Source organism: Lingula anatina, chromosome 2 (genome assembly GCF_051362555.1).
Source record: "Lingula anatina isolate TDL-2025a chromosome 2, LinAna3.0, whole genome shotgun sequence".
NCBI classification, from domain to species: Eukaryota; Metazoa; Brachiopoda; class Lingulata; order Lingulida; family Lingulidae; genus Lingula; species Lingula anatina.
In genome coordinates this window covers 23,051,463-23,070,840 of record NC_141768.1, presented here as the reverse complement: position 1 = coordinate 23,070,840, position 19,378 = coordinate 23,051,463, and the positions used below count along the sequence as shown (strand labels likewise).

General features: G+C 35.2%; 2 protein-coding genes across 2 annotated transcripts; both read left to right on the top strand.

The window, feature by feature from the left end:
• Positions 1–39: 39 nt before the first annotated feature.
• LOC106164917 (ubiquitin conjugation factor E4 A) lies at positions 40–15,139 on the top strand. The gene is made up of 19 exons (XM_013542967.2): positions 40–158; positions 1,051–1,156; positions 1,278–1,391; positions 1,689–1,792; positions 2,170–2,328; positions 8,073–8,217; positions 8,476–8,681; positions 8,915–9,100; positions 9,383–9,500; positions 9,622–9,840; positions 10,224–10,481; positions 10,799–11,055; positions 11,398–11,555; positions 11,763–11,955; positions 12,182–12,295; positions 12,829–13,080; positions 13,309–13,560; positions 14,025–14,179; positions 14,412–15,139. The coding sequence occupies exons 2-19, from the start codon at positions 1,051–1,053 to the stop codon at positions 14,518–14,520; spliced, it is 3,105 nt and encodes a 1,034-aa protein (XP_013398421.2). The 5' UTR covers positions 40–158; the 3' UTR covers positions 14,521–15,139.
• A 501-nt stretch (positions 15,140–15,640) lies between these two features.
• LOC106164898 (nucleolar protein 12) lies at positions 15,641–18,603 on the top strand. The gene is made up of 5 exons (XM_013542940.2): positions 15,641–15,829; positions 16,645–16,750; positions 16,977–17,141; positions 17,274–17,344; positions 17,735–18,603. Exons 1-5 carry the CDS (start codon positions 15,747–15,749, stop codon positions 17,907–17,909), a joined length of 600 nt encoding a protein of 199 aa, XP_013398394.1. The 5' UTR covers positions 15,641–15,746; the 3' UTR covers positions 17,910–18,603.
• The last annotated feature ends 775 nt before the right edge of the window (positions 18,604–19,378 follow it).

Genomic DNA, 19,378 nt, shown 5'->3' with positions numbered 1-19,378 from the left:
TGTATTATTTTGCTTTTATTTAGCACTTATCACAAGGACTATTTCCCGGAAGTTGGAAGTGGATATTTGCAGGCTGTGGCTAGGCTAAAATCGACGTGTTGTAGATTAGGTAGCTAAAGTGAATTTAATGATGTAAATTTGGTTTTGTATTGTCTAAGGTAAGTGATATCCACTGTCATATCATGTATACTGGCAGATGTATTTTACTGAAAAATCGGAGCGTTCAATATCACCAATTTTTTTCTTGGAACTTGGAAGTCTTCACTTAAAAATGAAAGTCCTATAGCTCTTACTATTTAATTTAGTGCATGTGTCACTGTGTGTGTGTGTGTGTGTCTGTGTGTGTGTGTGTGTGTGTGTGTGTGTGTGTGTGTGTGTGTGTGTGCTTGAGTGAGTGAGTGAGAGAGAGTGAGAGAGAGAGAGAGGGTGAGAGTAAGTAAAGGCCCAAAATAAAGAAATGAAGCTAGGTAAGGTGAATAAAATCGAGTAATTTAAATCCTATAACTGAGGCAGAGTTTGTTGAAGGGGGGAGGGTTATCTGCCATATTTATAGGGTTTACTGGTATTTAACGTCAAACAACCATACTAAACCATGACTAATTACTTTAGACCAGTTAACAGTTAATTATTTTTTTAAATATTCCATCTCATTATGTTATATTACATATTTTGTTATGCTTAAACCTTTTTTACTCTGGACAAGGAGTCGATTACTCATTTAATCTTTGTATTTTCATATTTTAACTATTTAATTCATTTTTTTAACATGTAGTGTGTATTACAGAGCACATTACTCTTAAGTTGACTTTCTAGTAATATTTGTCAGGTGAAATAGCATGATCTAAATGTTTAACTCATATCCATTAAGGGATTAGACCAAGTCATCTAAAAATAATGAAATACAACTGATACAGCTGATACAACTGTACATGTTACTATGTATGTGAATTTTTCCATTTAAATGTGATTATTGTACATTTCTAATGTCTGTGATGCCTACTGCAATCCAAGTTAATTACATATTACAATAATGCATTTTGATTTTATTAGATGAGCAGAATGAGTGGGCCAGACTTGAAGAACAACCCATTTACAGCCCTCTTTCCATCAGTGTTAGATGCTCAGCAATATGTAGCTGGAGTCAAGGATGCGTTAGGTGAGATAACCTCATTGTGTTCATCCCATTGCTGCAGCTTTTCTTTCTTTATGGTATTGGTATATCATAATTAAATTTGCAGTAGTTATGCATTAAATGGGATGTTTTCATTTCTTTTCAGCTACTTCTGTTCAAGACATAAGTGAGTCCATTTTCAGTGACCAAGGGAAAGCTGAGGAAGTAGTCCACCTTAATAACCTCATTGAAAGAATATTCTTAATTACTTTAGACCAAAGTAAGTTTGTTTTAAGGCTTTTTATTTTTAGTTTTGAAAAACATTGTAAATTTTTTCACCTGTGTTTATACATATACTGTTATATTGTTAGTAGTAACTCATGAATTGGAAATAATTTGTGAAGTATTGTGCACATTAATAAGATATTAGATCATAAATATTGCTTTATTAGATATAAAAATGCATGCATTTATAGTGATTATATCAAAAAAACTACTTTGATTATTGTCAGCAAAAGCATTTACAGATTAGTTTACAGATTAGATAAGTTTAATATTAGTTTATTTGTTACTCCAGCATGCACATTGGACAAGTTCAGACCTGCAAAGGCAGTTTTCATGGCGGAGTTTCAGTTAACACTGGGAGGACAAGACTGGTTGGATTTAGAGATTTTAGAAACTGTAAGTGAAGACTATTTGTGTATATGTATACATATTTATGTTGGTGCCACACATGTCAGGTCTGTACATTCTTCATAGGAGAAATATTCAGCACATGCACATGCAGGGAATGCACAGCCTTTTGAAATAAACACAATGGGGAAATTGACAAAGCCTGCCAGTGTTTACTGTCTGGTTGATTTGATTTAATTTGCTTATTTGTTTTGTTTTGAGAAAGTTTATTGAAAATATCTGATTGTATGTATTTTAAAAAAGGTAAGTTCATCAGCATTACCTGATTAAATGGTACATAGTTCACCAGAGATTCCTTAATATATCTGCATTTTTTACACCTGCTAAATGTAATTAGCTTTGTTATTCATTATCTTTGTTTGTAGTGTTTATTTGAAAGACTAGTTCTCGAAGAGCCTGATAAGCACATAGTAAAGACAAGCAAGACTGGAGAACCTGACAGGACAGTGACAGAGGGGAGAGTGCTGTTTTATCTTTATTATGCCTATGTAAGAGCTGTACAGGAAACCAAGAAGATAGAGGATGTAAGTTTAAAAAAACCCATTTTATCGTTTTTCAAAATTTATTTATTTACTTATTTTGATAAATTATTTATTTGAAATCTCTATTGCACATTGAATACTTTTCCTAAAGATGCATGTTAGTGGTGCATTCATTAAATTTAGTGGCACTATGATTTTAAAGTTTTAGCATTTAAACATTTATGTATACTTTAGTTATTCTGTCTAATAGTTTTATCTTTTAAACCTAGGATGCCACATCTTTAGATGTAAGATTGTTTATGCAAGCATTTCTAAAAATATTCCTGCCATTAGACAGGCTCTCATACAAAATTACTTCATAAGTAATCTAGGAAAAAATTACAGAGATAGAAGCAAATGAACTAATGTTTATTTAGATACACAGTCTAATTTGTACATGAAATTGTACTCATTAACTCAAGTAACAATTGGCCAAAGCTTTAATCACAGCTTCACATTTGGTTGCACTTTTATGGATGTGCACAATGCGTATGATCTGATGAGAACTCATAGATGTAAAGATATCAAATCTAAAGCCAACTAATAGCATGTGAAATATTGATGTAGTGATTCATACTTTTTTCACAATTCGATGATCTTGACTTGTAAGTGACTATTCATAATTCAATAGCTTGAAGTGGCTTTTATGCTGAATTGAATAGAGTGAACTGTTTTTTTGCCAACAGTTGACTCATGTCACATGCACAGCAAATTATTTCATCATCTTTTGTGAATTTTAGCCTGAATCATTGAAATAAAATTGAAGAGATGTTCATGATTGAATTTTAATTCTTTCAAATTAATATGTTAATGTGCAGTTTTATATGTTGTGCCTTGTACATGTACAGCTCACTCTGGAAAACATGTATAACATTTTATGGCATAAAATATGCTGGCCAGAAACCATATCACCTAGGCAGACAATTACACAAACGTTTCCCTGGGAAACCCTTCATTGTCAAGGAGGATATTGTTATTCGTGTGGTTCAGTAGTTCTTCTTCAGTGATGACAAGATTTGTTTGATAGTAATCTTTAATTGTGGCTCTTATTTTGTGTTTTAGACACTCTTCTTCAATACTACTCTTGGAGTGTAGGAAATCGAGCAGCTTTGGTAGGGTAGCAGCAAAAAATGTGGCCACCGCATGTCCCAACCCAGTGATGTTGTGAATACTGAAAACATCCACAATTTCAGCCACATATGAGAGAAATAAAGCTATCAGTATCAGTTTAGCTAGGGCAGGGAGTTCTGCTTCACGCACAGGCACATGTTTGTCAATTATGATTTTATACAGAGCTCTGGGAATCATGGGAATACCATCTTTTCTATACACTACCAGGGACTGAGCTAGGGGTGGTTTGTTTGCTTCTTCTGCCTTAATTCTTTGATTTTCCCATTCTTTCTCACATTCCTCAAATATCATCTTTTTGACTGACCTGTATTTTTCATCTAGTTTGTAGAAGGTACTGAAGACATAGTAGGCCCCTACCAAAATGATGGTCAGGATGGGAAGTATATCAGCATAGTATTTCACAATGCCTTTTATGGTGTACAGAACAACCAGGGTTAGTTTCTGGCATGTTTTTATGAATATCAGGTGGGCAAACATAAGACCCAGCACAGTGATGCTTCCACCAATTAGAAATAAGAATCCTTTTCCAAAGTTCTTGTATCTAGTTTTACAGTAGCTGATCAGTCTGTTAGCCTCTGCCTGGTCTGTTACCATAGTTACTAAGTATTCCCAGGGGAGACAGTTGACCAAAGGAAACAGGAATGCCAGGGACACGAAACACATCAATAATTTGAATGGTTTGACCAAAATTTCTTTGGTGGATTTGCCTGAACAGCTAAACAAGATCTCCTTGATTTCCAAAACCCAAAATTTCCAGAATCTTGGATCCGCAATGAGTGATAAACGGAATGCCATTTTGTGATACATTTTCTCTATAGTGTGAAGCTCCCTCTCCGGTATGTGTAAGCAGTCAGGGAGCCGCAGCACACCAAGGTGTTTGTTGTTCACCATCAGTTGATCCACCATTGATGTAAGACTGCCTTCTATGGCACTGAAGAATGACATTATAACATACATCACAAGATAGAGAAGCCCAACCATGAAAGATGGCTCAGTGTAGGAGTTGGCATTTAAGTAATGATCAAAATAGTCAAAATCTGCTATCTTTCCAAAGATGCTGAGATTAGTTTCTAATTTTTCCCTCAGTTTGATATCACTGTGATACATTAGGAAATCCACTGCAATGACAGCGTACACAACACTGGGGTATATCACCAGGAAAAACACCAGCCTCCTAAGGCGACAAACCCAGCTACTTCTTACATGCATCAGAAAGAGGTAACTGAATGGATGAGAGATGCGAACTGGGGTGGAGGAGTTCAGGGGAATATAGTGGCTTGGGCACCCACATTGCTCTTCCTCAGGCTGCTCATCATTTCTTGCCAGATGATGCTGATTCTGAGCTCCAGCAGCTCTGTCCAGAGTTTGATTTTGAAGATTATCACTCTCCTCCACAGCTACATCTTCAGTGATGGTGACGGCTTCATCAGCATTGCTGAGAATGACAACAGTGTTTCTTTTCTTGACATGGCAGTTTGATGATTTTGTCATTTGATCAGTTGGTGAGGCGTCAGTGGACCTGTTACCAATCCTCTCACTATGCAGGGGCTCCTCTAGTGTTAAGCAAATGTGGTGCTGGGTTGTCGTACTCCCCATAGAACTCGGGCAGACATCTTGGTCACCAGGGGGCAATGTGGTGTCTTCACCTTCTATGGACAACCTGACGTGTTTCTGCCTCGGGAGTACTTGCAGCTGGTCATTTTGATGTATGGGCTCTTGGTCTTGCTGCCTTACGCCATCATTTTGTCCTGGACAATTTTGATCTGTCAAAACATCTGCAGCCACGCCTGCAACTTCAGTGCCCTCAACACCATTGCTTTGTAGAACTGGAGGACTCTGTGGACTTTCTAAAGTTACACTCATTGGTCTTCCACATATCAACTCTTTGGGGACACATTTACCCTTCATGTTATGTCCCACAGAGTCCATTCTTTTATATTTGTAGCAAGGTTCTCTCAGGTTAGCGATCCTCCCAAGTCTGTTCACAGTATACACCTGTTCCTCTGTGGGAAGCAGGCTGATGGCCAATGGGCTCACCAGGAATATCAGGGTGTACAGCAGTGTCATATACAACCCACCTATTTCTAACAACAGGTACTCGCAGTAGCCGAAACCAGAGTGGGTGATATTTACACTGTCATATTTGTCTTGCTGGGCCAAGTCACAGCATTTGTGCTGGAAGTAGAAACTATCTGCTGCCTGCTGATATGGCGCAAGGCGGGAATAACACAAGGATGACTTGATGGTAGAATTTTTCCCTAATATACCTCTGACTGTTGTTTTGATGAGTAAAATCTTATGCTCAAGTTTGAGTGTATTCAGACACAATGGCGGGTGCAATGTAATGTCCAGTTCCAAATTTTTAGTATGCAAAGATAAAGTATTCAGAGAATATGCTGCAAACCTGAAGTCCATCTCCAGCATTGGCTTCCCAGAGTGATTTTCCACCCAGATCCACTTGTTCAGCTCCACCATAATGGAAACATCCGTGTCCATTTTAGTCCCTGGGGGAAAGTTTAGGGTTAAGTAGATAATGTCTGCTCTATCAATAAAGATATACTTTTCCATCTTCATGGCTGACAACTCTGTGACTGTCAGGCCACAGTCTAATATTGTCAACCCATCATCTTTCAGAGGGGATTCTGGAACAAACTTGCCCCTTGGTATTGGATATCTGTCTTGAAAGCAAAATATCTGGGAAATACTGCTTAAACTGAACAAAAGATATATAACACACATATTTCCAGATTCCATTTCCCCCAGTGTTGTTCAGTTATGTAAATATAAAATCCAAATAACTGTTGTTATTGTTTTTGTTAATGGAAGAACTCTTGAAGTCACCTCTGAAAAAAGCTCACAATGATAATGCTATCTTGGGTTTTCTCTATTTTAGTAGCAGTAATAAGTCTCTCATCCTCTTCGTGTCTGTCTGTCACACTGAGCAGATAGAGTTCAAAGACAAAAAATATCCTAGATCACATCAGGATCTAATCTCGGACCTGACTGAAGTTAATGTCTTTGTTCTTGATGTAATTTCTCTTTGCGCGTGTCTGGAAGCTGTGTTTTATTGATCTTTGTAGCAAACCCAGAATCAATACTGGCATATATACATACATTAACCTAACTCTGAACAACCTCAGTTCCCAGAACAGATGGCTGAGATAATTGTGTAATGAAGCATAAGCCGCAGGGAATCTAGATATTGATTTGCCTTCAATAGGAATGATGTTTTTACTTTGTTACAGTGCCTTATCTAGGGTACTCTTATATGATTTTGTGGGTGAGGTGTCTATGGCGAAGCTTATGTTCTGTGTATATAGGGTACCAAATGATTCAAAGACTATAAAGATTTGATATTTTCATAGAGAGAATATAACTGACCAATTTGAGACAAGGAGTGGTAAATGGATTTGAAAATATGAATATTATATAACCTAAATAGTTTGATAAGTACTTTGTGTGCCATATGCAAGACTTGTTTCAAATTCAGTAGGGAGCATATGGCATTATATTGTGATGTCCTCAGGAGAGGAACACATTCCATTATTTTTCCTTTACGTTCCCTAAAAATTCACGCAGACATGCTCAAGACCTGCAGCAAGTCAAAAATAATTAATGATCTTATTTAATGAAAAGCAATGCAAGATAGACTGTGCAGTATTTATGAACATTAAGTAACAAATAGCCTTTGAGAATTGCCTCTGTGCAATACCTACACATACAAAACATGATTTAGCACCAATGAATAATCTCAAAATGCTAGCAAGAAGTTTTTTATTGGCATTTTTGTTGATTGTGAATGCAAACTCAGATAAAACGTATAGGCTCCTCTCAAGTACTTAAAGGCACATCATTTGTACATTAAAGCAGATTTTTTTTTTATTTTGGGGGGAGGGGAGGGGGGCAAAAGTTGCAGGTCTATTTTTTTGTCCCTTCCCTCACTTCATTATCCAAAGTCCATCAAGAATCGAGTGTCAGTGCTGTGACTGTCATTTAACTTTTCTTCAAATTTCCATTGCTTTCCACATAATGGTTGATATGTAATTTCTTTCTTCCTGATGGTTGATTTATAAGTACCTTATTTCACTTGAAATGTTTTCCCTGGATGGAGCTGGTGCTCAGTCTAACCCACTAATGGTTTTATGGAGCATGTCTGAGAAGCATTCTAAACAATAGTACATTTTTCTTGTAGTTGTACTTATTGCATTTTTGAAAAGCACTCTTTATCAAAAGAAGATAATTGCATTTATTTTTGATTAGTACACTTTATCAAAACAAGATGACTGCTTTCTTCATACATGTATCAATGAAGAATACATGAAATACAAATGTACTCTTGCTGTTGCCCTGTTCTGATGAAATTTTAATAAAAACAAACAAACATTTGAATTACTAGAATTAGGGCCTAATTAATGCATGTGTTTGTTTACAAAAATAATAATAATAATATGTCAGACATACATTTAGATTTTAGATCTAAAATGAAATGCCAACATTTCACAAGACTTGTGTATTTAAAGAGTACTGCATATGCATCAGTTACTTATGTCTTATTTCTACGTGGCCCTAAATTTTTTTCAAGACTGGAATATCTTTATTTTTGATCTGTCTTTCAGGAGAGCTACCTGAGCTTTGTCACTGTGATAAAGGATATCATCATCAGAAATGGTAAAACAAGCCTCCAGACGGCACCACTGTTTGTTGGGCAGGACCCTGGTCAACAGTTTTTGGATATATTCATGGAGGAGCACAGAAATTCTGGTAATATTCAAAATTATTTTGACTGACATTACATTTTCATCGAATGAAAGTAGTTTCAGTTGAAAGAGATGGAGCACAAATCTTTAATGAAGAGGAATAATTGATTACGTATACAAACAAATACACGTAGGTAGTTTAAAATATTACGGTTTAAAGAATTAAGGGATGTAAATGAAAGTTGAGATGAGTGACATATATTCACTGAGTCTCTGATTGGTTTTTCAAACAAACATTAATAAATGTTCCATGTTTTTACAGATTCTGAAATTATGATGGAATTTTTAGAGTTAGTTGCCTCAGAAATTGACAGCCACCAAGAAGATGGCAGTTTAGCTCACATCTTGAGACCAGTTTTAGATCAAGTTACCACCACATTTCACAAAGAACTTGGGCTTAATAATCCTAGGACATTTGACTTTGTAGAGTTTGTCTTATTCATGACAAGGACAGAGTGTCTCGGAAAAGTAAATTTTTGTTTAAGTACTTATTGTTTAAATTACAAAAAACAATGATCGCCATTTAAGTGAAAACTAAAATTATGTTAGTAAATGGTGAGTGAAATGCTTAGCCAATTGACATGAAAATGAAGTTCTAACTGTATTATGATTGCATATTGACCTTACCAGTTTCCATCAATTCTTCATTGATAAACATTTTGTTGATATATATTTATATGTTGACCATTCTTAATCTCCAGGTTTTTATGGACTATACAACCCCTAGGGACATAAAGACTGCTAAGAATTTCGAAATGTCTTTACTTGGGTGTACTCTCTCCATAAGTTGTATACCAGAGAACCCTCAGGGACCATATCAGTTCTTCACTGAGCCCTCTACAATGAGACCCAGTGAAGTGGAAATGACAATGCACAGCCTATGGCAGGTAAGGTTTAGACTGTCCCAAAATTTATTTATATTATTATTTTTTGATCAGTTTAATTTTATTTTTTATTATTCATTTGTTTCAATTTTTAAAGAACTATTTTGAAGCCTTTTGTTAGGTTTTTTCTCTTAGAACAAAATATATAACTATGTACAAATTTAAAATGGGTGTGCATATTACACTCAGCAGCTTTCCATTTCCCATATTCAAATCAGAAATGAACTTTGGATACCCAAAAGGCAGTTGTATAAAATTTATTTATTTATTTGTCACTTTTTCAAGCCTATAGCAATTTTGAATGAGAAAGTCCACAAAATGATCTACAACTTGCTGAAATTGTCTGAAGAACTCAAGCACAGAACTTTGGAGTGGCTGGGAAACTGTTTAACTGCAAATCAGGGTAGGTGGTGCTGATGACCAAATTTGACCAAGTGTTTTAATAATGTAGCACATTTTTTTGCCCAAAATTGAGATGTTTGTAATATCAGATTAATTTTAGAATTTTATGACATAATTTTCAGGTCGGGCCAAACTGTGGTCGAATCATCTTCCGCCAGAGTTACTTAACAGAATGTACTGTAGTGATGGTTTCTTCATCAACCTGTGTGCTGTATTGCTTCGTCTGTGTAAACCTTTCTGTGCAGCCCAGTCTCCTAAACTGCTCAAAATACAATTATCATACTGTGCTGTGGAAATGAAAACTGTAGAAGAAGGAAGAGAGAGAAATATGCATTTAAAAGGTACATAACAAGTTTTACTTAGCATGCCTACAGATAAGTTTTTTAATTACTTTTTAGTTGGCTCACAGGTTGAAAAAAAATAGAAAAAAAAACAGGAATTTTTGTCTTCCAAAAAACCTCCTATGTATAAAAAAGTCTAACAAGCAGGCATTAAGTGGAATGCAAAATAGATTTCATTACTAGCTAACAACTCAATTTAACTCAAGTTGAAATGTGTGCCCCTTGTAGGATGCCCCCTTTTTAAAGACATTTGCAAGATGTCCATAAGTGGCATTTTCTTGACAGTAGATCCAAGCAGCTGTATTTGTGAATCAATTTGCAACAATGACTAGGTTAAGTGCATGCTGCAATTTGAGTGTTTATGCTAATTATGCCTTTTCCAGGGCTGAACAAAGAGACATCTCTGATTCCTCCACCAGAGGGCAGTGTGCCATATCCAGGAGAAGACAAATTCAACTTTCTGACAGAGTGCTTCATGATGACCCATTACTGTCTCCACCTGGGAATTCACGTCATTCATGAGAAGTTCATGAGGCTGAATCAGGAGATGGGTCAGCTAGAGGGGGCTTATAGAGACCTTGTCAATTCAGGGGCAGAGGGCTCAGCCATTGGGAGGCAACTAAAGGATAGGTTTGAAAAAAGTAAACATGACAACATTTTAATGTACATGTACATACAAGTTATTTCAGTGTGTATGGCATATTGAAGAAGATTTGTATAAACGTTTTAAATTGTTTAAATAGAAAAGTAATATGTATGTTTTAGGTGATTTTTATGAACATTGTACACTGTTTATATAAAAATGTTACATTATCCTTAATGGTCTATTTGGCCATTTTTTGATTGTGTTCAGTTTTCAATGATAACATACTTGTACATGAGTATTGCATCTACATGTACCTCTTATATCAACAGTATTTTTACAGGTTTTCAAAAATTATTCTTTCTGTTTCTCCAGGAATGAGTATGTTCCAGTGTGTAAGGGCGGCCCTGCTGGAACCACAAATTGTCCAAATGAGTCTTCAGCTCCATGTTGCCTCAGCAACATTATTAGTCAACTTGGCTGCCGGAGGAGCAGAGAGTTTCTTACAGGAAATTTGTTTCCCACTCCCTGATCCAGTGCCTGAGGTGCTAACAGTTGTTCCAGAGTTCTTGGTGGAAAACATGGTGGACTTGGTTGTATTTATTAGAAGGTTCAGAGATGAAACATTTGAGGTACTATTGTTGAAAAATATAATTTCTCCATTTTAAAAAAACACAAAGAGTTAAGTAAATGTTATGTAATGGATTTTGAAATAAAAAAGGGTGTCAATTTTGGAGTGAGCTTTCTTGATATATTTTCCTATAAACATGTAAATACTATTTACATGTTTTATGTTAAAATGACTTACTAACCTTTGGCATATATATATATATTTTTATGAGTACCCAGTGCATAGTGAAACATGTTCAGTTTTTTCCTGAAGACACATGTAACTTCTAATCTAGACCTTTCACATTGCAAAAAATATGGTAGATTTAGTCATGCTGTGATGAGTTGATTTTGTATCATTTTAGATTATTGGTGGTGATATATCGCACTTTGCCTCTCTGATCCTAGTGTTTATGGGAAGCCCCCAGAGAATGAAGAACCCTCACTTGAGAGCAAAACTGGCTCAGACGCTAGAAAATCTCATGCCAGTGCAGAATGAGATGAAGGCTGGATTGATAGCAAAGTGAGAATGCATGGGAATTCTTTGTTTGAATAATACAGCTTTAAAATATTTTCTAAAATCTTCAGAGGATATTGAAATTTGAAATGTCAATGATGATTTTAAGAAGTAAAAAGCAAATTAATTAAACCTTGTAAGTTGGGTGGAATTTTGTTCTCATGGTACCAGGCATCAAACTACTTTCAAACTGTGTTGAAATCTTTCCTCTAGCTATCACAGGGAGCAGCTGTTTGTGAAGCACCCGCTGATCCAGCATCTTGCTGAGACCCTGCTGCATGTGTTTGTCAGCATAGAGATGACAGGCCAGGCAGTGCAATTTGAACAGAAATTCAACTACAGAAGGCCCATGTACAAAATACTGGATTACATTTGGAATATTGAAATCCACCATGAGGCATTGAAGGTTAGTATACAGCATATAAGGTTACAGTTTTAGTATACTCAGCTTTTTGATGATTGAGCAGTGTACTCGCCAGATACTCACATTTGCAAACCAAACATTTCGCACCTAAGTATTAGTTAGAAATTTTCTTCCTTTGTCATTTTAAAGCAAGATGCAAGTTTTATGGATCTATTATGGATCATATTGTAAAGATGTATAACATCATTGTTTTAAATTATACTTACAGAGGCTGTCAGCACATGCAGAAGAGCACATAGAAGATTCAGATGCTCCTCTTTTTCTTCGGTTTATAAATCTTCTTGTGAATGATGCCACTTTTCTTCTTGATGAAGCTTTAATGGTGGGTTCAACATAAAATAGTGTGAACTTCTTCAAACGCAGGTCTTCAAATTTCCGTTGTCACATACAGATGCAGTTTAGAATATCAGCAGTGATGATGAAAAAATAAATCATTATTAAGGAGACTGAATGTGTCCTTCACCCGTGACACATGATGTTTACACACTTAATTAAATTTTAAAGGTTGATAACAAAAAGTAAAGTGTTAAATATTTGATCTGACAGATGATCTACTGATTTTCAGTCTGTATCATATAGATATTACTGATAGTGGGGTCTCCTTGCCAGTATGCTATTTATGTTACTTACTAGGGAGGTGAAAATACTGTAAACTGACAAAATTTTCACTTTGTTTAACCTAACATCTCTCTCTCAATATGCCTCATTGGTAAATATCATGTCTAGTCTCTCCAGAAACATTATTATTTTGATCATCATACCCAATAGACAATATAAAATCTGTTTTACCCTGCGATATGCGCAGCATTTTTTTAAGATAAGATAAAATTAACTTTTGCTTATTCTGTCATGCAGTACATGAGCCAGATCAAAGAACAGCAGGAAGAGAAAGACTCTGGGGCTTGGCAAAACTTGCCTGAAGACCAGCAAAGAGAGAAAGAGAGTAATTTGCAGCAATTGACCATGTTATCAAGATTTCATAACTTGATGAGCAGAGACACTATCCATATTTTGGAGCTTCTTACCAGGGACATACAAACTTTGTTTATACATAATATTATGGTGGATAGGATAGCTGCAATGTTGAATTATTTTCTTATACATCTGGTGAGTTTTTAGACTATTTTGGGACACCGTTCTAAAGATGGTATATTATCCATTGAACATCTCAGTAGGGTTGGGTTTACAAATTTTTTACTGTCTTTTCATTTACCTTATGCAGGTTTAATGCATGTATATATATTCCAATTTGTGAATATGTTTAAAGATCTTTTCCATTCTATTTCTGCCATAAATTTAAGAATGATTCTCAATCAGCTGTTTTCCTACATGTAGGTGGGTCCAAAGAAGAAGAACTTAAAAGTAAAAAACTTTGAGGAGTTTGAATTTAAGCCCCAGCTCATAGTGTCAGATATTTGCCAAATCTACCTGAATTTGGGCAGCCATGAGGATTTCTGTTTGGCAGTGACAGCAGACGGCAGATCTTACTCTCCAGATCTTCTGCCACAGGCAGAGAGAGTGCTCCAGAGAATTGGGAAACCTGTGCAAATGATCTCAGAGTTTGCTGGTCTTGCTGAGGAGATTAAGGTACATCTGGGCTGCCTCTAAACCAAAAACCGAGTCTTTGGCATACTTAGCATGACAGATTATTTTAGTTGTAGTGAAACCAGAAATGGAGTAGAATCAATTAATTTATTGCCAGTTGATTAGAAGTATGCCATACACTCTGCGTTGAACCCAAAAATTTACTGTGCCAAAACTGAGAACTAACAGATCAGCCAAGACATTCATACCTTGGGCACTGACTACTTATAAATACTGACCTTACTTTTAGTGTGTTTTTGAAGTTAAAATTAACCTTAATGTATTTTTTAATATCCTCATAGTACTTATCTTAACACTTTTGATTTATAATTTCATTAATCTTATTCTCATTTATTGAATTTTACTTTTTATATTTGACTCATACATTGTACAATTCAATTATTTTAGTTGCAAATAAACATCATTATTATTATTATTTACGTGAATTATCATATCACATTTTTCAGTCTGTAGCCTCTCAGCAGAAGGAAGAAGAGGAACTCTTAGGTGACGTTCCTGAGGAATTCCAAGATGCCATCATGGGGACAGTGATGAAGGATCCTGTCATTCTTCCATCTGGACAAGTTGTAGACAGAAGCACAATTGCCAGACATTTACTCAGGTAAAGGGTTACTGAGAGAGATGAAACTTTATTTTGTAATCACAACTCTTTTATCTTCCATTGATTGTATTTTAACTTTGATCAGATGACAGTTTCAATTTTGTGTGATATACATATTAATTTGTGTAAAATGAAGTTCATATATTTGTTTTAATATCATTAATTTAATGACAGTGACTTTTCTAAAATTTTCAATCAGATTTAACTTTTAAGAATTTTGAATTACTTCCAGTGACCAGACAGACCCATTTAACAGGAGTCCTCTGACAATGGAGATGTTGAAACCTCATGATGAACTGAGAGAAAAAATCAAATTATGGATTCAGGACAACAAAAAATAAATCTGGCAAGACATTTAAAACAATTTTGAAATTTCCCATTTATGGCTGTGGTGTCGATTCTCCAAGAGACAGTTTACAGTTCCACATAAGGATAGGCCATTTAACTCTTATTGTTGATTCCCATTGCTACTCTTTAAAGACACACTACTCAGAAAATTGGAAAACAAATAATGCTAGGGGCAATTAACTTCACAAGTATGTTGCTAAAGAGAAATAAGTTTGTTACTGGTATTGTTACATGAAATGTGTACACAGGCTATGTAATTTTTAAAAAGAATGCTTTTTTAGTGCACTTGCTGTAGATGTGTACTACTGTTGTGATAAAGGGACCATTCACAATGAATTTTGTCCACCTTTCTAATGCGCACCAACTCCACAGAAACTCTTGCTGAATGTAATCAGATTAACACGCCTTCTCTTTCTGGTGATTATAAGGGTATATAGGAAACAAGAGGAGGTGTGTTATTCTTTTACATTCAGCAAGAGTTCTCTTGGAGTTTGTGTGCATTAGACAAAATTCATTGTGCACTGCCCCAAAGATATATTTTACAGGAATGTTAAGGCTGTACACAACACTTACTTGTAAAAATAAAGTATAAAGATACAAATATCAAATTGATCTTCGACTTTTAATAATATTTAATTTTATTTGAACCACTCTTATTATGAAAAAACATTCGGCTTTTTAATTGCTTTATTTTACAAATAACAACAATCTATTAACTGCCACATGATGCAGGTTCATTTTTTTTCAACACCCAATACTTAATTCATATCCTGGAGCAAAGTTTTAAGTAAAGGTGCCCTGCAAATATTACCCCCCTCCCACATGGTCTACTTGGTACTTGCTATCTAAGCATGACTTTGAAAAAAAATTTTTTGGAAAAAATTTAAAATTACAAGAAATTTTTTTAATAATTATAATTTCTGTACTGACAGTTTAAAACGTTTGCAGCATAGTGTGTTTATATTCTGTCAAATATAAAAAACACAGAAAGAACTTTTGAAATATTTCATTTTTAGTCAATCGTAGTATCTTAATTTTCACTTTTTCCTAATAAAAATGTTCTGCTAGTTTTCACTGTACGCTACTTCCGCATTATCGTCGTTCCACTTGAAGGAAACACTCTTTCGTAAGGGGAGACCCGAATTAGCGACTGAACAGAAACGTGTGTGTGTTCCAGTGACAAAATGTATCTTTAAAGAGAAACCTGAATATAAGCAGTATGGGTCCTGTTAAAAAACGAAAACGTGGTCCCAAAAATCGAGAGACAAAAGTGCATCTAATATTTGACGAAAAAGCCCGAAAGTAAGTTCAAACTGAATTTTAATTTAAAGAAACTTCCAAATACGGTAGTTACTCGCTACAGCTGTACACGATTGGTTGCCACCCTGACTGGTTGGCGAATCTAAAGGGAAGCACGCAAAACGATTTGAAAATACCACACTTGTATATCGTAGTGTACCATAATTCTAAATTTCGATCGAGCCCTGATAGATCTACTACAAACATGGCCATGTTTTCAAGACCTCAGTGCAGATATTTATAATTTACCCATCTCCGTTTTTGGTATTACAAAATAAGTTAATGCGCAGGTAAGGCCTCATTATACCCTGTGTTGGAAACTCTCGAGGCTATTAATATTCAAACTTTTTTGATAACGCTTCAGTATTTTTATTAAACGCTTTGCTCCACTTCTGCCATTTGTTAGTGACACCACATATAGAGCCTCAAGTTTCCACTCCCCCTGTTGAGAAAATAGCATGTACATTTTCATGATTGAAAGAGACTGTACATGAGGTTTGGGGATGAGGAATGGCATTAAGGTGCATTTATGAGATCATCAACAGTTACAGGTATCTAGTTTTCAATGACCAACACCCCACTGGTATAAAATTCAGGAATACAAAAAATGCTTAAAATTAGTCTTTCTTCTGATTGCAAACTGTTTAAGGTGAGTAAACAATTGTATGCTTTCCTTGCATTTTTAGTTTGGGGAAGTTGCACATTTTGGACAGTGGATAATTTAAATACTTACAAACAAGTTAATGTACCTTTCCACCTTAGCTCAGGGAATCTTACAATATGTCTGCCCATCTTGTTCCACTTTTCATAATCTGCAGAGAGTACCTAACTGGGTTTAGGAAGAGAAAAAATGAACGCAGACAAAAGGCAAAGGAGAAAATGGAAAGGCATTTGAAAGAAGAGAAAAGGAGAATTAAACAAGAGGTAAGGAAAGTTTAGTCAATAAGTGGTGTTCGTAATAGGACACAATAAGTATTTGTTTGTATTCTGATTACCTGCATTTATCCTTGAAATTGTTGAGTGTCACAGGCCATTATGTTGGGTTCAAAAATTTTTTCTCAAAAGCTGTGTATACTAGTATTTATATCCACTTTTTATCACTTTTAAAACCAAAGAGGTGAAACTATCCATTCATCTGTTTACATTCCAGGCGAGAGATTTCAGGAAAGCTCATGTGCAGAACTTTACGCCAGTTCCTGAGGTTGATCATCTTGTGGAGCAGAAGACATACAACCTTCCACAACATACTGTGATAGTCACAGAGATAGATAACTCTGAGATTATGAACAACAGGGGCTTCCTTGGAGTAAATAGGGTATGTTGCAATATTCTTTTATATCTTTCTGTTATGTTCCATGCAGGTATAATAATTTTTTTAAAATATGAGAAATGTCTTCAGTGAAAATGCTTTATGAGGATAGCATTGAAATAATATTGTGTATTTCAGGATGAATCTGATGCTGAAGTCAACACTGACAATAAAGAAACCGTTCACGGAAAGGGTAAAGTAAAAGCCAGGTGAGGTTTGTAACGTATTCACAATCAAAGGAGCATTAGAGCAGAAAGTATATTACAACAAGTTCAACCACTGATAAATCAAGTTTCTAAATTGAAAGCACTTTTTTAGTTAGCTTTGAATTGTTCTATGTATTCCATGCTTCCTCAGTTACCAAAAATGTGATTTTTTTTTTTTAGCAGGAGGTAGTAATTTCATTTATTATATGCCACATGGTAATGATCAATACATCAAAAAAGAAAGAAAAGAAAAACAAATAAAACAGAAAAACAAAAGTTGACAATGGACCTGTACACTGCTCTTTTCACTATAAGTTCAGGTAACTTCTGGAATACTGCCCCCGTGTTATGGGTTAAAACTTTGTTGCAGCATGGTGTTTTATTGCTTTCCAGATTGAAGATTACAAAACATGGTAAAATGCAGTTGAAGAAAGCTGGAAAACCAAAGCATAAAAATATGACCCATCTACAAGATAAACATAAACTCAAAAAAGAAAGGGACAAGAGGAGAAAGGCTGAAAAGATTATAAGAGGAAAACATCAAAGGAAACGCACAAATCCAGGATGAAAATACATTATTCTTTGTATATTGTCTTCACCAGAGGTAAATGAATTCCTTCTTAGTTCATATAAAATGAGATGCTAGTTTAATATCAGACAGAGATGTTATTAATGATATGGATGGCTGTTTCAATGTGATAACATCTGTAGGTATATAAGTATACTGCATCATGCAGCCTAATTACCACTGCAAGAAAAATGAAGGAAGAGCACCACCACAGGAATCAGTTTTCCAAAATGATAGAAACTTTTACTGTCCATGAAAGTGTCCTCTGTGTGTTAATTTGACACTTTATAGCATAACATTGGCAACAGTATTGTGAATGTTGAAGGAGAATGGACAGTTCCCAAAAAATGTTGAAATAAGCAAAAAGAATTTTACAGAAAAAAATAAGCTCAAAATGTCAGTCTCCCCAGCATGGAATTAAAATAAATCGTAATGCTTTTTGTGTGTTTGAAAACTTCAGAAACAAAGTTTTTCCATTGATTCTCATGAAAGCCTTCAAATTGAACTTTTTAGTCCCAAGTTGTGCATGAAACCCCATATCATGTTATCTGCACTATCTCTATAGTTTAATGTGACATTTGGGGTTCTTAATTGAATTCATTAGTCTGAAAGCATATCAGTTGTTTGTTTTTTAGTTAACATGCTAAAAATATGAGTGTCTGATTGATAGAATAAAATGCAGTAGATATTAGGATATTTTGCTTTTGGCATTGGTGAATTATCCCATCTTCAGGTCAATAAATCGCCAAGATGACCTCACCCAGTCATTAGTTGTATGTTGTTACATGATCATGAATTTGACACTCACTGATTGGTTGAGGGCAAGGTTAATATCAGACTATACTGACCTCCCAACTGTGCTATATCGGGAATCGGGAGGTACTTTATCATTTCTTCCCAATGTGTATATAAATCAGTTTGGGACAGTCAGCTCATCACACTTTTGAACATTTCAAAACTTAATGTAAGTATCTCTCTTACACGCTTTTACTTATTAAAAAATAAATAAATAAAATAACCCTTACCACTCAGTATTGATGAACAATCTAAGAATTAGATAGGTCGAGATTTGTTGAAACATTTCCATTATGAATCTGTCTTGTAGTCCGTAATATAAAAATTCTTGTTCTATTTTTAAATGTCTCAAAAGATATATGTACATACCTCTCTTTAACTGTATAGCTTGAGAATTAATAAAGTATTGATTTTAAAGCCCCATAAAAACTTTTGAGGCATGTCAAACTAATTTTATAAGGCAGAGCGTATGGGACTGTTTCAGTTCGTGTTTACACATTGTTTGTTTAGCTCCCTCGTGTCATGTGCTGTAGAAGAGCACTTGACTTTCCAATTCTATCTTCTGGGACCCATTTGCATAACAGACTGATGAAATGGACAGATTTGCAAATGTTTATGAACCCAAGGTACTGAAACTGGTCGACTAGTTTCATATTTTCATTCTCATGTGTGAT

What these genes read in the sequence shown, in the direction of transcription:
- LOC106164917 (XM_013542967.2), top strand. Translation starts at nt 1,051, where the DNA reads ATGAGCAGAATGAGTGGGCCAGACTTGAAGAACAACCCATTTACAGCC. An exon ending in AAACCAAGAAGATAGAGGAT is followed by an intron (nt 2,329 to 8,072) that starts GTAAGTTTAAAA and finishes TCTGTCTTTCAG; the next exon opens with GAGAGCTACCTGAGCTTTGT. An exon ending in CAATGCACAGCCTATGGCAG is followed by an intron (nt 9,101 to 9,382) that starts GTAAGGTTTAGA and finishes CACTTTTTCAAG; the next exon opens with CCTATAGCAATTTTGAATGA.
- LOC106164898 (XM_013542940.2), top strand. Translation starts at nt 15,747, where the DNA reads ATGGGTCCTGTTAAAAAACGAAAACGTGGTCCCAAAAATCGAGAGACA. An exon ending in TTTGACGAAAAAGCCCGAAA is followed by an intron (nt 15,830 to 16,644) that starts GTAAGTTCAAAC and finishes CATAATCTGCAG; the next exon opens with AGAGTACCTAACTGGGTTTA. An exon ending in AAGGGTAAAGTAAAAGCCAG is followed by an intron (nt 17,345 to 17,734) that starts GTGAGGTTTGTA and finishes ATTGCTTTCCAG; the next exon opens with ATTGAAGATTACAAAACATG.